General features: G+C 46.6%; 1 protein-coding gene across 3 annotated transcripts in view; it reads left to right on the top strand.

Moving 5' to 3' along the window:
- Positions 1-21,265, top strand: part of tnk2b (tyrosine kinase, non-receptor, 2b) — a 48,544-nt gene that overhangs the window by 19,898 nt on the left and 7,381 nt on the right. For all 3 annotated transcript variants that reach the window (XM_056292669.1, XM_056292668.1, XM_056292670.1), the window contains exons 3-14: positions 733-803; positions 4,779-5,054; positions 7,095-7,247; positions 8,098-8,261; positions 10,173-10,292; positions 11,078-11,204; positions 11,446-11,592; positions 12,674-12,768; positions 14,428-14,622; positions 15,323-15,414; positions 17,853-18,289; positions 18,516-19,739. In XM_056292669.1, the coding sequence (XP_056148644.1) occupies positions 733-803; positions 4,779-5,054; positions 7,095-7,247; positions 8,098-8,261; positions 10,173-10,292; positions 11,078-11,204; positions 11,446-11,592; positions 12,674-12,768; positions 14,428-14,622; positions 15,323-15,414; positions 17,853-18,289; positions 18,516-19,739 (3,101 nt within the window). The remainder of the gene's footprint in view (positions 1-732; positions 804-4,778; positions 5,055-7,094; positions 7,248-8,097; positions 8,262-10,172; positions 10,293-11,077; positions 11,205-11,445; positions 11,593-12,673; positions 12,769-14,427; positions 14,623-15,322; positions 15,415-17,852; positions 18,290-18,515; positions 19,740-21,265) is intronic.

Below are 21,265 nucleotides of genomic sequence, written 5' to 3'. Positions count from 1 at the left end.
TGACGTAAGGGTAAATATAGCCCAAGAGTGTAGTTTATGCCTGCTTTAATGGCAGTATTTCTCTTGGCCGGCCCCTCAGAATAGCTGGCACAGCTCCCCCGTCTCTAATATGCCGAACACTCATAATCACAACTAGTAATCAGACTCAGACGCACAGAACTGCTAAGTCTTTTGTCTGTTTGTCTGAGAGTGTAGGTGTGTGTGTGTGTGTGTGTGTGTGTGTGTGTGTGTGTGTGTGTGTGACTAATAATGTGCTTGCACATATGTGTGTGTAGTTGTTGTGCATGTGTGTCTGCATGTGGGGTAGTGGTAATGTCCCAAATCCAGTTCTGCCAAAGAGCCTCCTGCTCAATGCTGATTGTACCCAACAACCCGCCTCGTGCACCTCATTCATTGCACTTCCTCCCACATGTATTTGTCCCTCTCCCTTCCTCCCTTGAGTCTGGGTTACGCTCCGGGTGGAGAGGCCTCTGACTGACACATTAGTGCCCGCTGAAAAAGAAAAGCCATTTGAAAACTGATCAACATGCTTGTTTTGATTGACAGCTGACCGGGTGCTGTCCGAATCATGCTTATGGAAAAGGAACCAACAAAAATAAAGCAAATGCTGGGATGGTTGTGTTATGATTTCCTTGTTTTTTTGTTCTTTGTTGTTGTTTTTTTAGGTGGCTCTGTCTTTTATTCCATTATTCGGTCATTGAGATTGTCTCTTTCCTTTCTCTTTTCACAAAGGACAGAGACGGCTATGGGAAGCTGTTAAGAGGAGGAAAGCCATGTGCAAGCGAAAGTCTTGGATGAGCAAGGTACACACAAACACACACATACATACACACACACACACACACACACACACACACACACACACACACACACACACAGAAGACAACTCATTTGCTACATCAATCCCAAACGCCCGTCAGCTGCCACCACAGCATCACACGATGTGATGCTGATGAGGCCTCATAAGTGATGGCCTGGGATGCTGAAATATATCCCAGGCCTCTTCCTTGTGAGCAGTCTTAGATACCGGTGAGATACTGTAAGATTCAGGGTGAGACACAATTGGCCATGTCTGCGGGTGGGAAGCCGGATGTGGGTACGTGTCTTGGTCACTGCACTAGCGCACCTCCTCTGGTCAGTCGGGGCGCCTGTTCAGAGGGGAGGGGGAACTGGGGCGGAATAGTGTGACCCTCCCATGCACTACGTCCCCCTGGTGAAACTCCTCACTGTCAGGTGAAAAGAAGCGGCTGGTGACTCCACATGTATTGGAGGAGGCGTGTGGTAGTCTTCAGCCCTCTCCGGATCAGCAGAGGGGGTGCAGATCGGAAGAGTGGGGTAATTGGCCAAGTACAACTTGGGAGAAAAAGGGGGAAAATTAAAAAAACAAAAGGGAAAATAAAAAAGATTCAGGATGAGACGAGATTCTCTTAATCCATCTTCAAGTGTAAAACCTGTAAGAGTCCCAGTACTCGTATTATGGAGCGTGGGACAGAGAGCACAGCCCCAGCCTGGTCCTCCCAGAGGGAGTCAAATGATTGTTTTCTTTAAATCTGTGTGTGTTTGCATAGAACATTCTTTAGGCTGGTGGCCGGGGGACCGCTTGACCCTCTCACGTGAGGGAGATCACGTACACAATCTAACAGACCAGACAGACATGCACACGCGCACACATCCGGATCAATGGCAAGAACTTGGGACGTCAAGATTCAAAGAATCCTGCACACATAATGGTCCCCATGAAGCGATAAGACACCCAGGGTTTAACAGGTCTGATGCCTAACGAGCACTCCAGCTCCCGCATGGATCATCCCGGATCCGTTCACAGGGAAACGGAGCGTGTAGAGCTGTTCTAGCATGTTAACAACTTGCCTGCACGACTAAACCCAGGTTCACACAAGGCTGACCCCGGGTTTAAGCTAGGGATGTTGCGGTATGTGTTGGTCAGGGTCTTCTTCAAGCTTGTTCTGCTACGTCAGCTTGCTGAGGACAAGCTGCTAATATACATGTATATGTAGCGATATCGTCTCAGATGTCCAAATGGCAGAAAATATCAAAGAAGAGACCTGCAGCATATCAATCTCCAGAGGTTAAAACTTTAAAACCAAACCTAAATTGTTCATTAAATTGATATAAATACAATCATGCTCACTGAAAGTAACACAATCATGCAAACGCACACCGGCGATCATGAGGTGCAGTGAGTCCACGAAGGAACAACAACAATGCATGACTGAATGTGCCTGCATGGGTGTGTGTGTGTGTGTGTGCATGCATGCATGCACTAGCTGCTCTTGGTGGAAGTAGTGGAGCCCAGAGGGCCGTGATGGCTTTCTATAATTACACCTGTCTGCTTCCGCCGCTGGCACCATCCTCAACCAGAGTAATCTGCCCCCTCAGCCCGCGCTGTGTGTGTGTGTGTGTGTGTGTGTGTGTGTGTGTGTGTGTGTGTGTGTGTGTGTGTGTGTGTGTGTGTGTGTGTGTGTGTGTGTGTTCTGGCATTGCCATCTTCAAAATTTTTCAAATGTCGGGCCTCCCATTTGAAACCCACTCACTGGTGAGACAGACAGACAGAAGACACACACTCACACACACACACACACACACACACACACACACACACACACACACACACACACACACACACACACACACACACATAGACACACTCGCACACATCATGTAAAGGGATGAGTTGTTTTTAAAAAGGTCTACAGCATTATGTCATGTCTAGTCCAGTGCAAATGTGAAACCACACACCACTAGATACCGTTTATAGCTGTCCTGTCAGTATATTTGGCACGAGAGATCCTATTCTGAATAGGTTAACAGCGAGGCTGTCTGTTCTGTCAGTTTACACTGGCTATACTGTACAGACAGAGGTCGACAATTTCGGAGTCACTGGACCAAAACGTTTAAAGATGTCATTCATTTTACTCCGCCGGTGGGATGCAACGTTACTCTGTGCACTCACACCGAGCAGGAAGTTCAGTCACTCTGATTTGATGTGCTGCACGTCCCATGTGACCTGTGCTGCTGTCTGTTAGTCAGCCCATATCAGCGCTGGTTTTGGTGGATCCTTATTAGCTACATTTCCCCAAAGTCATATCTAGGACTTCTAAACAAAGCCTTTCCTTCAGTGGCGCTGCACAGCCCTGACATTATATGGCTTGGGAATTATGTGAATGACACGGCTTTACGGACACACACACACACACACACACACACACACACACACACACACACACACACACACACACACACACAAAATCAGGTCAGCAAGTCTAATCTAATAGTGCTTCCTACTGACTGCTTCCGAACAGCTGAGTAATTCCTGCCGTGTTGTCAGTGCTTAAGCCAAGAGCCATTCTCTCTCCCCCCCCCCCCCTTTCATAAAGATAATGGAATATCCTGAGGACTTATCTCCCCCTTGATAAGTCTGTGTGTGTGTGTGTGTGTGTGTGTGTGTGTGTGTGTGTGTGTGTGTGTGTGTGTGTGTGTGTGTGTGTGTGTGTGTGTGTATCAGGTGTTGATGTGTTTACCTCATAGCATTGTGTCTTTCTGCTGGAACACTGATCCATACGTCACCCAGCATACACACACAAGCACACACAAATATACACTATATATATATATATATATATATATACATACATACACACACACACACACACACATACATACGATCTTCAAAAATTTTCAAATGTTGGGCCTCCCATTTAAAACCCACTTACTGGTGTCACACACACACACACACACACACACACACACACACACACACACACACACACACACACACACACACACACACACACACACCTCATTTTGGAATAGGACTCATAATAGGACCTCCTCTCCCACACACCGTGCAGTGTACAGACACACATATGGACATGCGGGTATATAAGAGGAAACATGGGAGGTGGAGGACGGGGGGTGTGGAGGACGGGGGGGAAGTGGGTGAAATGCACAGGAGTAAGAGTAAACAGACAAATGAGAGTCAGGCAGGAGTGAAACAGAAAAAAAGGGGGGATGAGGAATACTATGGAGAGATATGGAGGGGGAGAGGCAGAAAGACTAAGAGACGCAAAGACGCTAAAAATGTCAACAGACGAGCAGGCAGAGTTTGGGTTTCCTCAGGAGGACTGGCGGACAGAGACGGAAAGGGGAGACAGACAGAGATGGAGGGCGATAAAGGACACCGGTAAACGACTTCCCGGCTCAAATACCCAAACACTCACCCGCCCAACCGCCGTCTCCCACCCTGTCCAGAGCTAAGCTGGTGTCTCCTGTGTACAAAGTGGTGTTGCAGATAACTCAATGACCGGGCAAGGCTACGAGATAACACAGTGAGGGGACTGCAGACCTCTACACAAATTCTTCACGTCATCCACAGAGGCGTCGGTGTCCCGGGTTACACCAGGCTCCGGGGCAGTTGTACCCAGTATGTAGGGAGGCATTTAGAAACCACTTTCCCGTCTTATTGTAAACAAACACCAGGATCACAGAAGGCCCGAAAGGTTGAAGCCTACTTGTTACATTTCTTCATAATCTTCACCTCCTGTCCCTTCTGGCTTTGGCCTTCGATTTCATGATGTGCCATCTTTGTTGCAGACCTTCAAAGGCATGCCTCTGCCCTCCCTCCGTGCCTCCACCTTTCATCTCACCATGTTGTGGTCTCGCCCCTCGCTGCTCTAATCTCTCTCACCCTGTAGGAATTCAACACGGCTTTTATCCCCGCCTGCTTCATTCTCCCCTTCCCCTCTCGCCTCTCCCCCCAGGTGTTTAGTGGTAAGCGCCCGGATGGCGGAGACTTCTCCCAGCAGGGCCAGCCGGCCTCCTCCTTCCGAAAACTGTCTCCCACGCCGCCGCTGGGCCTGGGGGAGGGAGTCCTCGTCTCGCAGCCCGGCGGCGGCGGGCCCCCGGGTGCTCTGGGGCACCAGCAGCAGGCCCTGACCTGCCTCATCTCGGAGAAGGATCTGGCGCTGTTCGAGAAGCTGGGGGACGGGTCCTTTGGCGTGGTCAAGAGAGGGGAGTGGCTCACGCCAGCAGGGAAGGTGATGAGGCGACCATCGACTTCTCTCCTGTGACCAGTGCATTAAAATAGTCTTCAAAACATTAATAAAAGAATGTCTTTATGCATGCTTAATAATCCAGATTAACAAAAAAACAAAGAAAGGGGCATCCGGGTAGCGTGGCGGTCTATTCCGTTGCCTACCAACATGGAGATCGCTGGTTCAAATCCCCGTGTTACCTCCGGCTTGGTCAGCCATCCCCTACAGACGTAATTGGCCGTGTATGCGGGTGGGAAGCTGGATGTGGGCATGTGTCCTGGTCGCTGCACTAGTGCCTCCTCTGGTCGGTTGGGGCGGGAGGGGGAACTGGGGGAAATAGCGTGACCCTCCCACGTGCTATATCCCCCTGGCGAAACTCCTCACTGTCAGGTGAAAAGAAGTGACTGGTGACACCACATGTATCAGAAGAGGCATGTGGTAGTCTGCAGCCCTCCCCGGATCAGCAGAGGGGGTGGAAACGCGACCCAGACAGCTTGGAAGAGTGGGGTAATTGGCTGGGTACAATTGGGGAGAAAAAGGGGGGAAAAGCCAAACCCCCCCCCCAAAAAAAGGTTGAATCAGTTCATCTGGATACAACGTTTATTGACAGACGTTTCATCACTCATCTAAGTGACCTCTTCAGTCTAAACTGACTGCAGGTACCCCCCCCCCCTTCTAAACAGTGACATAACGACTGAAACCAGCAATAGTTTCATATGCAAATATGGGTGTGACCATTAATTAGCGTTTCAATGGCCATGTGTACTATTCCCAAAGGTTTTTTGGGATGGTTGCAATCACAGCATTGTAAGATAGCGACAGACAGATAAGGAGGAACGCTGGTTTGAACGGGGGAGGGAGGGAACGACCATCCCTGAACCGATTAGGGGAGGGGGGGCGGGGCGGGGCTAAGAGTACATCTGTCACCATCTTACAATGCTGTGAATGCAGCCAATCCCACACCCTCTGTGAATAGTACACATTGCCTATACAATATTGTACACAATATTCTCTGCACCATTGCACATTATCCCCTCTTATTCCGCCTGTATATAGTCAATCCTTGTGTATATATCTGAAGATTGTTGTGTTGTAGTGTTGTTATTCGATGTTAAGTACACTGAGAGAGCCACGACACCGGAGTCAAATAACATGTAGGTGCAAACCTACATGGCCAGTAAACATGATTCTGATACAGGTGGGGATACCTGCAGTCAGTGGAGACTGAAGACGAGGTCATGTAGATGAGTGGTGAAACGTTTCTCTCCCAATAAACGTGTCCAGATGAACTGATTCAGCTTTCTTTGAGCAATAAAATACATTTAAGAGGGGGGAAATCGTAAAGGGGGAAAAAAAATCATTATTTTGCGTGTAATTTTGTACATGTATGTTGAAGGGATAACTCTCCATTAGCAGCCGTAACACTGAGCAGTTTTCCGCGTGTTTCTGAAACACTGCTGAAATTGTGCAGAAATCGTGTCCATCAGTGACGTCCATGGTGGACAATCTGTCAATGTCGTGGTTTGCTGACATTGGTTTGCACAAGAAAATGTATTAAAAAAGAAAAAAAAAAGTGAAAATAATAATGCTACGAAGCATTTTTATTCACCTAAGAAAATGAAAATAACAATGCAATGCAGCTTATAGGCAAATCTGGAGACAAGTGTTCACATTCACAGGTTGTCTGCCAGTGACATCACTAGCTGACATGATGTCAGCAGCATTTCAGAGACACAGAGAAGACACTCAGAACTATGGCTGCTAATGGAGTGTTAGCCCCACAACATATACATACTATATGGAGAGAGATAATGCTGAAAATGATGATTTTTTCCCCTTTAGGAACACAAACCTATAAGGACACAATAAGGCAAATGAATAAGTATTTTGCCCAGTACGATTTGTGTGGATTCAGTGGAGGACTGTGTCATCTGTTGTTTCTACCTTAGTGCCTAGAGTCTGGAGGGCTGATTGTGCCTCTTTTAGGTGGACCGTATGTAAAATCACACACTCGTTTTAAGCGGTCATCCTCTTGCTCTCCAGCTGAACGTTGCTGTGAAGTGTCTGAAGACTGACGTGCTGAGCCAGCCCGATGCTCTGGATGACTTCATCTGTGAGGTCAATGCCATGCACTCCCTGGACCACCAGAACCTCATCCGCCTCTATGGTGTGGTGCTGACCCACCCAATGAAGATGGTAGTGGACTCACACACACACACACACACACACACATTCAGAGGGATACACACACAAACATATACATGAATGCACATAAACACACAGGCCTGCATTCACTCGTACAAGGCAAGCACTCGTAGAGCAACAATTTATGCCAAAGGTCAAAGGTTATGACTGGAGCTTAGATTTTTCAACCAAAAATGTTTTCATAAATGCTACCCAACGATGTCCTTTCCACATCTGTCCCAATGATACTTCTGGTGGGGTAAGAGACCGAAGTTCAGATCTGGTTTACAGACTTTAATTTTTGATGTAGTAACTGCTCTGTAGCTTCGTAGTATCATGTTAGTGTCCTCATTTCTCTCTCTCACTCGCTCGCTCACTCACTCACACACACGCACACCTTACCAAAGCACTCACTCAGCTTGCATCTCCTCCCTATGGCCTGTCAAAAGCAAACCTTAAGACCAACCAGAGTGAGGGAAAAATGAATGAATGAATGGAGAAAAGAAGGAAGGAGAGAAAGAGAGAGGCTATCAGACAAGGGGCGACATTAAGGGCTTACATTTTCCCCCTTTGTTTCAGTGTCACGTTCTTGATATTGTGTCATGGTCAAGTTTGTTAGGTTTGTGTTTTAACTGTCAGTGAACCTCTCCCTCCAGTCTCCTCTAATATGTATGCTTCCTTCCTGTTGTCCTTTATCCCAACCGTCCCCACTACCCCATTTTTCTTCCTGCCGTCATCTCCCTCACCTGATTGTGTACCAAATCATTCTTCCTCCGTTCCTGTTTCTGTTTGTCTTTGTGTACGCCAATTACCAACCCCATCCACCTACCTCCTCCCCCCCTTCCCTCCTGCCGCCCTGCAGGTGACGGAGCTGGCTCCTCTGGGTTCTCTGCTGGAGCGTCTGCGCTGCGTGCGTCCTCAGGGTCCAGTGTTGATCCACACACTGTGTCAGTACGCCGTGCAGGTGGCCTGCGGCATGGCCTACCTGGAGCAGAGGAGGTTCATCCACAGGGACCTGGCAGCCAGGTAGGGCATACAATGCTTTTTAGTGACGCAAAGCACCTCATGAACCCGGCCTGTAACTCATCCGCTTTCAGCAGGCTGAAGATTAGCCACAAGGGGGAGCCGATCACATGCATAGCATCCAGGGGTGCTCTGTAAGGGTGGTGCTTTGCATCAATATGTGACTTCCAGTTTGCCTGTTTTTATGCGCATTTTGGATTTGTGCATGAGAAAACCTGAATTGAGATGGCAGAAAAAAAAGCCTAAATATTGCAAAGCGGTTTTAACGCTTGGCTGAGGTGGAAAACTTGGTGTATTGATAAAGAGAAAAGGGCGATGGAAACAGATTTTTTTTCAATGGATGTTGATGTAAAGCATCACATGCTTCCCAAGGCTGGTTAGTGAAATACCTCCGCACAGTTGTCTCCCAGAACTGCTTGGTGCATCTGCGTTCCCAGACATGTGGGGGAATCCGTTGTGGTGCGTTCGTCATTTCCTCCAGTAATCCTCATTGCCCTTATTAAATAAGCCATTAGGTTCCCTCTTTGCCATCTCTGGGGTCCGTGTGATGGAGTGATGTACAACAGATAAAGAATTGTTATGACTACTCTTCTCTTACAACAGCAAGGGATTCTACCGGCCATCTTTCCATTTTGACTTTGGCTGGCACTCTTCTGATTATGTAATCTTGTCGCGGCCTCTTCGGAATATTTGCACGAGAGAAGTTGACGGAAACACACTTTGATTTACATTTTCTTTTGGCAACTTTGGAAATGGATTTAAAATGCGTGCAACATTTGGACGGAAACATAGCTGATGGCATCGTGTGTTGTTGTTATGATATACGGCTGGTGTCTTGCTGCAGTCTGACTGCCAAGTAGGTCCAGGAATGGGGGATATTTTTAGGTGGGTGGGGTTGAAAAAAAGGATCTCTGTTTAGTTGCTATGTCCCCAAGTTCCAAGTTTATGAGAATTTTAAAGCAGAAGCCTTCGGTGCTTAAATAGTTCCAGAAAAAGCCATGGAGGTGTTGGACTTCTCCATCAGCAGTTTTAAAGGATTTAGAGTTGCAAATCCCAAAGCCAGTTGGCATAGCCGTTTGCCTTCTTAGTGCTTAAGTCTCTCTTGGTTTAGAAAGTTACAGATAATGATGAGAGACCAAGTCCCCTCTTAAAATTTGTTCTTTAATCTACCGGGTTGTCAGAATGTAAGGACTGGTTAGGTTCGACCTTAGATAAATCGAGTCCTTAGTTACAGTCTGGCAGTCTGGAAGGGCTCATAACACTTTTCAGGGTCCTGATGTTTTATGGCTTTTCCCCTGACCTGACCTTCTACAGTGAAGCACAAAGCTCAAATGAATGGACTTGTCTTGTGAGAGAGTTTGAAATCTTTTTCTGACATCATTGCCTGTCTGTCACAAGTACATCATTTTAGAGGCATCCGGGTAGCATGTCGGTCTATTCCGTTGCCTACCAACACGAGGATCGCCGGTTCGAATCCCCTTGTTACCTCCAGCTTGGTCGGGCGTCCCTACAGACACAATTGGCCGTGTCTATGGGTGTAAAGCCGGATGTGGGTATGTGTCCTGGTCGCTGCACTAGCGCCTCCTCTGGTCGATCGGGGAACCTGTTCAAGGGGGAGGGGGAACTGGGGGGCACAGCGTGATCCTCCCACATGCTACATCCCCTTGGCAAAACTCCTCACTGTCAGGTGAAAAGACGTGGCTGGTGACTCCACATGTATCAGAGGAGGCATGTGATAGTCTGCAGCCCGGGCTGCAGAGGAGGTGGAGCAGTGACTGGGATGGCTCGAAAGAGTGGGGTAATTTGATGGGTACAATTGGACGGGTACAAAAAGGGGGGGGGGGGGTAAAACACAAACAAACAAAACAAGCCAAAAAAAGACTAATTGTTAAAATGTTTACAAAATCTCTTCAGGAACATCCTACTGGCATCAGCCCACAGAGTCAAGATTGGAGACTTTGGCTTGATGAGGGCCCTGCCCAACAACCATGAGCACTACGTGATGCAGGAGCATCGAAAGGTCCCCTTTGCATGGTGGGTAGTTTTTTGGTGTTGAACAGCTAAGAATGAAAGATGGACTTAAGCGAAAACTCGGGATACATACCCTATCCAGGAAGAACACGTGCAGTTAACTGATGTGTGTTGAGAGGTGTCAAATACATCTATGAAACCAACCCTCATCTTGTACCTTATTTATGAAATTCTTTCAGGTGTTTTTGTTTATTTTTGTGTCAGAATAGGTTCTGGTGAGGCTGAATATATATGACCTAGGTAATCCGATGAAATGTGTGCAGACTGTAACAGTAGGGGGTGCTCTATCCATAGTTTTAAGTCACGTGACAGTGGCGGGCGAAACCAAGTTCCAGCATGGCGGCCAACAGTGGAAACTCCGTAGAGCAGCAGCACAGACCTGTCAGTTTTCCAGCTGTTCTAAGCAACGACTATTTGGATCACCTTATGAAAGAAGAAGAACAAAGATATATTAACAAACAACAAGTTTTGGGCATTTGTTATCCATATACAGCACCCGCCGCAGTATTTCAGTCTCTAAAAACAGCGAAGGCCCCGCCAGAGCTCCAATTTGGCGATGTTTACATAGATCTTGTGGATAATCCCTCTCCTTACACTGCCACCAGGATGAGAGCTTACAAAAGTACAGACACTTATATGTATTTTTGTTTCTGGATGGGTCAGTAATGCTGCCGTTTGGGAGGTGTATTGCCCACCAGGCGGGCGTTCCAGTATGAATGTGACGTCATGTGAATACTATGGATAGAATCTGTGCAGCTTATATGTGTTTGTAATGCCTCACCCTGCAGGTGTGCTCCAGAGAGTTTGAAGACCAGAACCTTCTCTCATGCTACAGACACCTGGATGTTCGGAGTGACACTCTGGGAGATGTTCACCCACGGCCAGGAGCCTTGGCTGGGCCTCAACGGCAGCCAGGTGCACAAACACACACTTCTACTCTCATGCACACAAACACAACAAACGTAATACAGTAGCGTTAGAGTTGCAAACGCACTACGAAAGTACAGTAGCGTTACACGCACACACACGCATGCGCACGCACACACATATTCAGTTTGGAAAAAATCTCCCACACACACTCTTGAACTACAGAACTTCTCTACCTTATTGTTTGATAAAAACATTCTTTGTTAATGGGGAAAACAATGTGTCTCAGATCCTGCACAAGATTGACAAGGAAGGGGAACGTCTCCCTAAACCGGAGGACTGTCCTCAGGACATCTTCAACGTCATGCTGCAGTGCTGGGCCCAGAAACCGGACGACAGACCCACCTTTGTCGCCTTGCGAGAGTTCCTGCTGGAGGTAGAGAGAAAGATATTCGGTCACGCTTTACATTAAGTGCATGTAATAAGTGTTAGTTAATAGGTAATAAGGCGCTTATAAGTCCTTATAAAATGATTATTAACATTATGCATTAATAAGACTAAACTAAGTGGTAGTTAATAGGTAATAAAGCCCTTATAAGTCCTCATAAAATGTTTATTAACATTATTATATGTTAATAAGACAATAATAAGTGTTAGTTAATAGTTAATAAGGCCGTTATAAGTCATAATGTTTAACTTTTGTGGTATCAAAATTCTTCTAATTCTTCTCCTTTCAATCATGAGGCTGCTTAGATGCTACATGCAAAGTTTTATGCAGATTGGACTAACAATTTAAGACGAATGTGAAAAAGTAGGTATTTCATATTTCACAAGTGCCACCTAGTGGCTGAAAATGTGTTATTGACGCTATTATTAACATAGTCTTGTCAACACATAATAATGCAAATAAGCACTTATAAGGACTTGTACGAGCCTTATTACCTATTAACTAACACTTATTCCTTGCACTTAATGTAAAGTGTTACCAGATATGTTGTTTGCACAGCATGAGGTTCCTGGTTAGGGGAGTTTTATTGAAATTTAAAGTCACACACATGAGAGTTTTACTGACTGTCGAAAGCTGATATTGCATCACATTAATGTTGTTTAAGACTAACTATGTTTCTTGCCTACAGCCTCAGCATTTGTTTCAGTAATCATATTTATTTTATTTTTAAATATGGGATGCTTTGTGATCTTAATGAGTCCTAGCCCCAGTTTCTGCACAACACCAACTTAATAAGCAAACTGAGCACCTTCAGCAAAGCCATGATAATCCCAGCAATCCGTCTTTATCAAAGTGAGAAGGAGCTCGACCTCAACCATTTCAGAAGAGATATTGACCAGAGGCCAACAAGCGAAACAACATACTAGTCAAACAGATAAGCTTACAACAAAGCCTGGCATGGACAGGCTCACTCAAGTGTCCCAGTTTTTATTAGGTCACTCGTGTGATTATTTGTGCCTCTCACACAGAAGGTGTGCGTGGATGAGTCATATGTGTTTGTCCATTCTAGACCATGCCCACAGACATGTGTGCCCTTCAGGACTTTGATGAGCCAGACAAGCTGCAGATCCAGGTCAATGATGTCATCACCATCATTGAGGGCAGGTGGGTGTTCCTGTATGTGATAAAGAGAGACTCATTTGAGCCTAAGTTTGAAATGACTGTAAATGTGCAAGGTTTGCCGCTTCATACAAACGTTAGTCCACATGCAGACCCTACCTGCATGTGAAGATAACACCTAACGGTAATTTAGATATAGCAACCAAAAAAAAAAGAAAAGAAAAGAAAAGATGTCTGACATAAAGGTTAAATGTTGGTTTACAAATTATTCTCCCGTTGATTCACAAGCTAGCTTGTAATCTATGTCTGTGTATACTGTTTTTTTTTTAAATGGGAAATTCTATTTTTAAAATGTTGGAGTATGCATTGAATAATTAATAACCATTTTGGAAAGAGCACCGTCATGCAGACACACACACTCTAGTCTAGTGCAGCCTTTTTCTGGCTAACTCTCCTAACCTGTGGGAAATAGGAGTGTACAAGCACTGGCAAAAGGTTGTGAATAGTCTACCCTCCTGTTCAGGTTCGTTGTAAAATTATTTGAATTTGATAACATAAGAGGGTTTGGGGGGCATCCGGGTAGTGTAGCCATCTATTCTGTTGCCTACCAACATAGGGATCGGTGGTTCGAATCCCGGTGTTGCCTCGGCTTGGTCAAGCATTCCAACAGACACAATTGGCCGTGTCTATGGGTGAGAAGCCGGATGTGGGTGTGTGTCCTGGTCGCTGCGCTAGCACCTCCTCTGGTCGGTCGGGGCGCCTGTTCAGGGGAGAGGGGGAACTGGGGGAATAGCGTGGTCCTCCCACGCGTTATGTCCCCCAAGTGAAACTCCTCACTGTCAGGTGAAAAGAAGCGGCTGGCGACTCCACATGTGTCGGATGTAGCATGTGGTAGTCGGCAGCCCTCCGCGCATCAGCAGAGGGGGTTGAGCGGCGACCGGGATGGCTCAGAAGAGTGAGGTAATTGGGCGAATACAATTGGGGGGAAAAAAGGGGGGAAATCCAAAAACCCAAACACAAGTATTTATTAAGAGAAACGTCTCATTATGAGGCATATTTCCAATTATGCACTAATTTTTCTGCATTTTATAAAACATGGTAAATATTTTTTTCATTGCCATATTTCAAGATGGACAATTTCAAGCAGGAATAATTTGCCCCATGGGTCAATTCCCTGTTGTGTCCTGTCATGGAAATTGACCTGTGAACGCTCTGGACTCAGAAATAATTACACAAGGCGATGATGGTTGTTAATAAAAACAATTAATATTGTATAATACAAAGACAAGACCAGACCAAACGTATTGTACCATATGAAGAAACACCTCCTTGCGTTCTCACTTTACAAAAGAGTTGTCTTCCTTATACACCCTTCCAAGAAAGACTTATCCATTGGTCAACCACAGCCATACGTTTCCCTGTACCGCACCCCATGGGTTAGTTTAAACATCTGGTCATCGCAAGTAAGGGGGCCATATAGAATTACAAGGCACTGTGAGTTAAGCAGGGTATGTGGGAGGGAAGATAACACCCATTCCCCATTTACAAACATTCACACTCCCCTCTGAGGAATTCACAACACCCTTATTTAAAGCAGGTTTGACCAACAGGCATAGAGAAACAAATGCACAATGAATAAATTAGAATTTCTAGTGCCTCGTGCCAATTTTCCTTCACAGTCCTCTAAATCTCTGTGTCTGCCAGGGCTGAAAACTACTGGTGGCGTGGTCAGAACAAGCGGACTCTGAAGGTGGGCCAGTTCCCCAGGAACGTGGTGACGTCGGTTGCGGGTCTGTCAGCCCATGACATCAGCCGACCACTCAAGAACAGCTTCATTCACACCGGCCATGGAGACACCGACCCGCACCGCTGCTGGGGCTTCCCTGACCGGATCGACGAGTAAGAGCCAAACTGTTCACATACACATTTTAAACGGATGTCAACTTGGTGTGAGTTCGTACACAGATTGGCGGCAGAAGTTCAGAAGCCACCATTCATTACAAATCAGTCAGCTTTATTCTTAACCCCTCTTAGAGCCTGGCAATCACATGATTGCTTTGTAATTTTACATATTGTGGAACAGTGCAGCTAACTAGGGCTGGGCAGTAATTTAATATTGTAGTAGTTTATCGCCATTCAATGCTATCATATTTTGATTAAGTTTTGATGCAGTCATATCGGGATATAACATTTTGTTATCTAAATATAAGATAATGAGAATCTGCTACCAAAAATGTCTCCCAAATTTAAATACCTGGTCTGAAATATTTCAGGGGATACTATTTCTAAGGTTCAGCAGGATTAACCTCAGTTGGATTCTTAAATATTCTTAAATTTTGTGATATATATCGATATTGTGTGAAAGTTTCTACTATAATAATGTTTACCATATAACCTGGCATTACAGCCTACCCTGTCAAATTGCAAGAGAAATTCAAGTTTTGCTGTCACCAGTAGATGGCGCTAGTGCACCACTTTAGATATTGATAACCTTACATTTAGTCAATCAGTGGGTTTTTGGTTTGTGGTGACACTCATTTTATTGACGTTTAATGCACTTAAGTCTCCATCCATCTCATTTTCTCTCTCCCTGTTTCAGTTTGTACCTCGGCAATCCCATGGACCCTCCTGACATTCTGGGGTTGGACCTCAGTGCTGCTCGCCCAACCCAGTTACCGGGTCGAGCAAAAAGTGAGTAGTGGACATGTAAACACGTACACCCAGCTGATCTTGTCCTTTCCTCCCTCTGACATTCAATCAGAGACACGCATTGCTGCGTGCTTAACTGACATCTCAGAGTGGATGGTGACACACCACCTGAAGCTCAATCTGGACAAGACAGAGCTGATGTTCCTCCCGGGGAAAGGTTGCCTGCACCGAGGCCTGGCCATCACCATTGGCAACACCGTGGTGAAGCCAACTCGGACTGCGAGGAATCTGGGTGTGATCCTGGACGACCAACTGTTGTTTGCTGCAAACGTTGCATCGGTTGCTCGCTCCTGCAGATTTCTCCTCTATAACATCAGGAGGATTCGCCCATTCCTCAACGACGAGACGGCACAGGTGCTCATCCAGGCTCTGGTCATCTCCCGGCTGGACTACGGCAACTCCCTCCTTGCTGGCGCCCCGGCGTCGGCCATCAGACCTCTGGAGCTTGTTCAGAAAGCTGCAGCTCGTCTGGTGTTCAACCACCCTAAGTTCTCCCACACAACTCCCCTTCTCGTGTCTCTTCACTGGCTCCCAGTAGCTGCTCGCATCCAGTTTAAGACTCTGGTGCTAGCCTACAGGGCAGTGAAAGGAACAGCTCCTTCCTATCTCCAGGCCATGGTCAAGCCCTACACCCCCACCCGACCACTTTGCTCTGCTGCTTCGGGATGCCTGGTTGCCCCGTCGCTCAGAGGCCCCTGCTGCCGATCGACCCGGTCATGGCTCTTCTCTGTCCTGGCCCCACAGTGGTGGAATGAACTCTCCACTGATGTCGGGACAGCGGAGTCGCTGCCCATCTTTCGGCACAGGTTGAAAACTCTGCTCTTCAAGAACTACTACCCTGTTATTTGCTCTTAACACTTATAGTATTCAGTCATTTAAAAAAAAACTCTTTCTTGTACTTTTACTTTAGCACTGGTTTTGCTCTTAGATGCTTGTTTAGACGCACTTATGACCTCTGATGACTAGTAGTTCTCCTAATTTCCTACGTTAAATGCACTTATTGTGAGTCGCTTTGGATAAACGCGTCGGCTAAATGACTGTCATTTAATGTACATGTATTATTCCTCAGTTCTTTAACCACACGGTAGTTTTTCAACAGTACATGACCCGCGTAGACAGCACCCTGAAAGGACGACTCTGAGAAATGTCACCTCTATCTGTTTCCTTCACTTGCTGCTAAGCTTTTATTTGCCACACAATCTGGCTTTTGCCTCCTCTCTTCCTTTCATATCCTTGAGCTGACCTCACTGCTTTTCACTTGTCACCGTCTCTTTCCCTCTCACTTTTCGACTCTCTGGTTCTCCATCTTTCTCTCTGTCTGTTTCTCTCTCTCTCTCTCTCTCTTTCCCTCGCCCTCTTTCTTGGATGGTGGTGTTTTTCTTTTCAGAGGAGCCCCCTTCCCGCCCCCCGCAGCCGCCGATGTTAGCCAAGAGTAAGTGTGGTCTCTCTGAGCAGCTCCTCTCCTATTGCTCCTCTCTGTTCTCTCCTAGCTCCATTCCTCAAAGGTACATCTCTCTCTTCTCATCCCTCTCTCTCCATGCATTCTCTCTGTCCTTTGACCTCTGTTTTCAACAGTGACCATATCGCCTGTTTTCCTTCTTTACTTCCTAATCTTGTCATTTCTTCATCTCTCTCTCTCTCTCTCTCTCTCTCTCTCTCTCTCTCTCTCTCTCTCTCTCTCTCTCTCTCTCTCTCTCTCTCTCTCTCTCTCTCTCTCTCTCTCTCTCTCTCTCTCTCTCTCTCTCTCTCTCTCTCTCTCTCTCTCTCTCTCTCTCTCTCTCTCTCTCTCTCTCTCTCTCTCTCTAACAGGTGTACAGTGTCCGTACTGTGCATTTGAATGACTAACTGTTAACTACGAGCGCTTTCGGAGTAGAGTGGCATGTGTCGTGTAGATTGTGGTTTGGTCCTAAAAGCTTCTACAAGGAGTTTTGGGTTTTCATTGACTTTGCGTGACGTTGTGGACAAAAGCGATAGTGTTTCGCTGAAGAATGACTTCACCGTTGCAAAAAATCTAGATTCACCCAATGGTAGCTCGTGCATTTGTTTTGAAGAGTGAGAGATGCAGTGGTATTTTGGGGAAAAAAACAAAACAGGTGTTTGCAAGATATGCAATGATGTGGTAATTTAGTATCTGTAATTGTGTCTGTGTAACTTAAATCGTTTTGCCAGATTTTACGTGGAATCCAACCCAAAAAAAACCTCTGAAATCATTACACAGCGATATCTTATCTTCTCACTGGTCTCGTTTGATTATGTTGGTCAAATAGAGGCATCAACATTTTATTGAGACGGATGAATAACCGCTGAAGAACTCCTTGCAGTAGCTTTGAAGAGATGCTATGTAATGTTATCCTGAAATATTCTGACCGCTGAAGGATGGTTAAAGCCTGTCTGACATGTGGCGTGATTGTGCCCTCCAGAGCCATGCTACGACCTGGTCACTGAGGACGAGGACGCCACCTCCACAGGACTCAAGAGGTTATCGATACGAAAACCAGGCTCCATCAAAGGTCTCAAACTCAAACCTGCTGCTTGGGTCTCTGCCTCCAAGCAGGGAGGGACCCGGCCCTCGGGCTCAGGGAACACCCCCAACAGCGAAGTGTCACTCATAGACTTTGGCGAGGAGGAATTTCCCCCACCCACACCCTCGCCTTCCCCAGTAGTTGAGATCCAGATACCCTCATTGGCTAAGCTGGCATTAGAAGCTGACAATATCCTGGACCGAACACCACCTCAGAGCCCGTCTCGATCACTGCCCCGCCCCCTCCACCCCACGCCAGTGGTGGACTGGGATGCCCGACCGTTGCCTCCACCCCCTGCCTACGATGATGTTGCGCAAGATGAGGACGATATGGAGGTATGGTAGGAGGGGAAATAACATTCCTTTATGCCACACATTTCTCTTAATATTTCCACAAGGTGGGAAATGGAAGCGCTTATCTGTTGTGCTGTTGTCACCCTGTTGCAGCTCAAGAACCCAGAGTGGTTGCACTTGAGTTGTAACGTTGTTGAATTAGGCAGCACATGAAATAGAAGGGATTTCAAGGCTGCTAAAATTGTTGAACTTTCTCTCTTTAAATTAGGTGAGCTCTATCAATAGTGCAGAGCAGCAGCAGCAGGAAGAGGAACAGACTGATGGCCACAGCTCGAATGAGGTCCTTTCCTCTGGACAGGAGTTTGATGACGAAAGCCCTGTCTCCAGAGGCCCAGACAAACCTGGCCTAGAAGACAACCTCTTTCTACCCAGCAAGCAATCCCAGGGTCCCTCCAATGCCTTCTCCCAGTCGGCCGAGATTTTCCAAGAGCTCCAACAGGAGTGCATGAGGAGGCTCAACGTTCCCGCCGGAAGAGGTTCCCGGTCAGTCTCACCATCCCAGAGTTTAGCCATATCTCCCCAGACCCCGCAGACGCAGGACATGCATCGTCAGATTGTCCTGTCCATTACTGAGGACAAACCCCAGATCCCACCACGCATCCCCATTCCCCCACGCCCAGTAAAAAAGGGGGGGTACACCCCTGTGTGCTGGTCAGGGGATCTTTCCCAGTCCCCCACGCCAGCCACCACCACAGAGGACACTTTAAATGTAGACAGACCACCTCAGATTCCCCCTAGAGACCCCTTCTCCCAGCCATGTTCCCGGACCCCAAGCCCCATGGGTCTGGTTGTGGGCTCTCCCCAGCAGAGAGCCTACTCCATCAGCCCCAGTGCCCCACCAGCTCCCCTCACCTTTTGCGCCTCCTCCACACATGCCTACGGCTCCTACCTCTCCACTTCTCCGGTTAAACCAATGCCAACTACGCACAGCTTTGCCCCGGATCCTAAATATGCTGCTCCCAAAGTGATCCAAGCCCAGGCGCTGGGGAAGGACGCATCGAGCAAGGGTCCCTGTATCCTCCCCATTGTCCGTGATGGGCGTAAGGTCAGCAACACCCACTATTACCTCCTGCCTGAGAGACCGCCATACCTCGACCGGTACGATCGCTTCTTTAGAGAGTCCGAGAATGTGGCCGTGAGCAGCAGCGAGGGAAGGCACATGCGGCAAGCTAACACTGCTACCGTAAGACCCATGGTGGTCAATAGCCAAACTCTGCAGGGACACATCCAGGGACAGGGGCTGGTCCAGCCGGGTGACCTGAAGGCTAATTTCTCCTCCAACAATAACAGCAGTCTAGGCGCAGGGACCCGGTCAGGGATGAAGACGTCAGTCAGTTTACCCCGGGTATGTCTAGAGGGACTAACGCCAGGGGTACTGGTCACGGGCACCAGCACCGAGGGAGGAGTGAACACTGTTGACAGGGTCAAAATGGTGAGCAAAACTCAGCTTTGGAATGATAGTTTGAAGTACTTCTCTTTTGCTGCTTTTTGGAGAGAGAAATGTCTCATTTACAAACTTGTAATGAAGATTTTCTTAAGAAAACTATTAATAGTAAGGCATGAAAGACAAAGTGTCGCATTTTTATGCGTGTCAGAATCCTACATTGTATCACCTTCATTAATCTGTTGCTTGCATTTCTTTTTAAATTTAGCTTGTTTTTGTAAATTACAACAAATGGGAGCGCTGCCACTCCAGACATAGCCGTCTCTTCAATTCTGTACTGCTCAAGTGTGTTGTCAATGTATACCTCTACCTCAGCTCTACAAGATGGTGCCTGTATTATCACGAGATAATGTGGCTGTCACACAGCCAAGACCAAAACTAACAGCTCCAGGTTATGTTCAGGGTGGCCCTACCGGATCAGTAGAAAGACAAAGACTCTGGCCGTAACACCGGGCATGCTGTCTTTTGTCATAATTTAAATTTCAAAGGGCCCCTTAAATTCTGCTGACTGTTACTAACATTTACTGTGTAGGGAGATGATGTGGTAATAGCAGGAATGTCTTATTTTATACCTTGTGGTTTCTAATGTTGAACAGAGGGGGGCAGCATTAGATCATTCTTGAGCAGTTAGTAGTTTTTGGCCGTTATTCTTACTTACTAGAGAGCTGTGTGTGTGTGTGTGTGGGGGGGGGGGGTTGTGTGTGTTTCTATTTGACAAGTTGAGGAAGAGAATGTGTGTGTGTGTGTGTGTGTGTGTACCAGGTTTTTCTATCTTAATGGGGACCACCTGTCCCCATTAGGATAGAAAAACCTGAAACCACCTACCTTGTGGGGACATTTTATGGGTCCCCATGAGGAAAAGGGTGTATTTAAGGGTTAGGACTTGGTTTTAGGGTTACAGTAGAATTAGGATTAGATTGAGGTAATTGAGTAAGGATTACATTTAGGCATGTAGTGATGGCGGTTAAGGTTTTAGGGTTAAGGGCTAGGGAACGAATGCGGTCAATGAGGGTTCCCCACAAGTATAGGGTGACATGGTGTGTGTGTGTGTGTGTGCGCATGTGTGATGGGGTTGTGTGTGTTTCCATTAGACAAGTAAAGAAGAAAAAAACCCCTGCAGTTTGCGTTAGACATATACAGCAGGTTTTACTGCACACGTCTTGCTGCGCTTTGAAAAAGAATTGATTACGTCGGCAGTCAACTGGATTTCAATATGACAAGGAAAAACACAATTGATGCGGAAACAACGCAATTTAAAAAGTCAGTGTGCTCTTCAGAAAGCCACTGAATTGGACTTCAGGTATGTGCGAAGGTTAAACAGAAGTTTGCAACTAAATAATCAATCAATCAATCAGATTTTATTTGTATAGCACTTTTCATACAAACAAATGTAACACAAAGTGCTTCACGCAATAAAACAATGAAATCAATAAACCCCCCCCACAAAAAATAAATAAATAAAAGTACAGGCAAATTCTAGAAAAGTACAAACAAGTTTAAAACTGAGTTAGTGA

This window comes from Lampris incognitus, chromosome 14 (assembly GCF_029633865.1).
Source record: "Lampris incognitus isolate fLamInc1 chromosome 14, fLamInc1.hap2, whole genome shotgun sequence".
Classification (NCBI taxonomy): Eukaryota; Metazoa; Chordata; class Actinopteri; order Lampriformes; family Lampridae; genus Lampris; species Lampris incognitus.
Note: the sequence above shows the minus strand (reverse complement) of the source record. Positions and strands in the feature narration are given on the sequence as shown.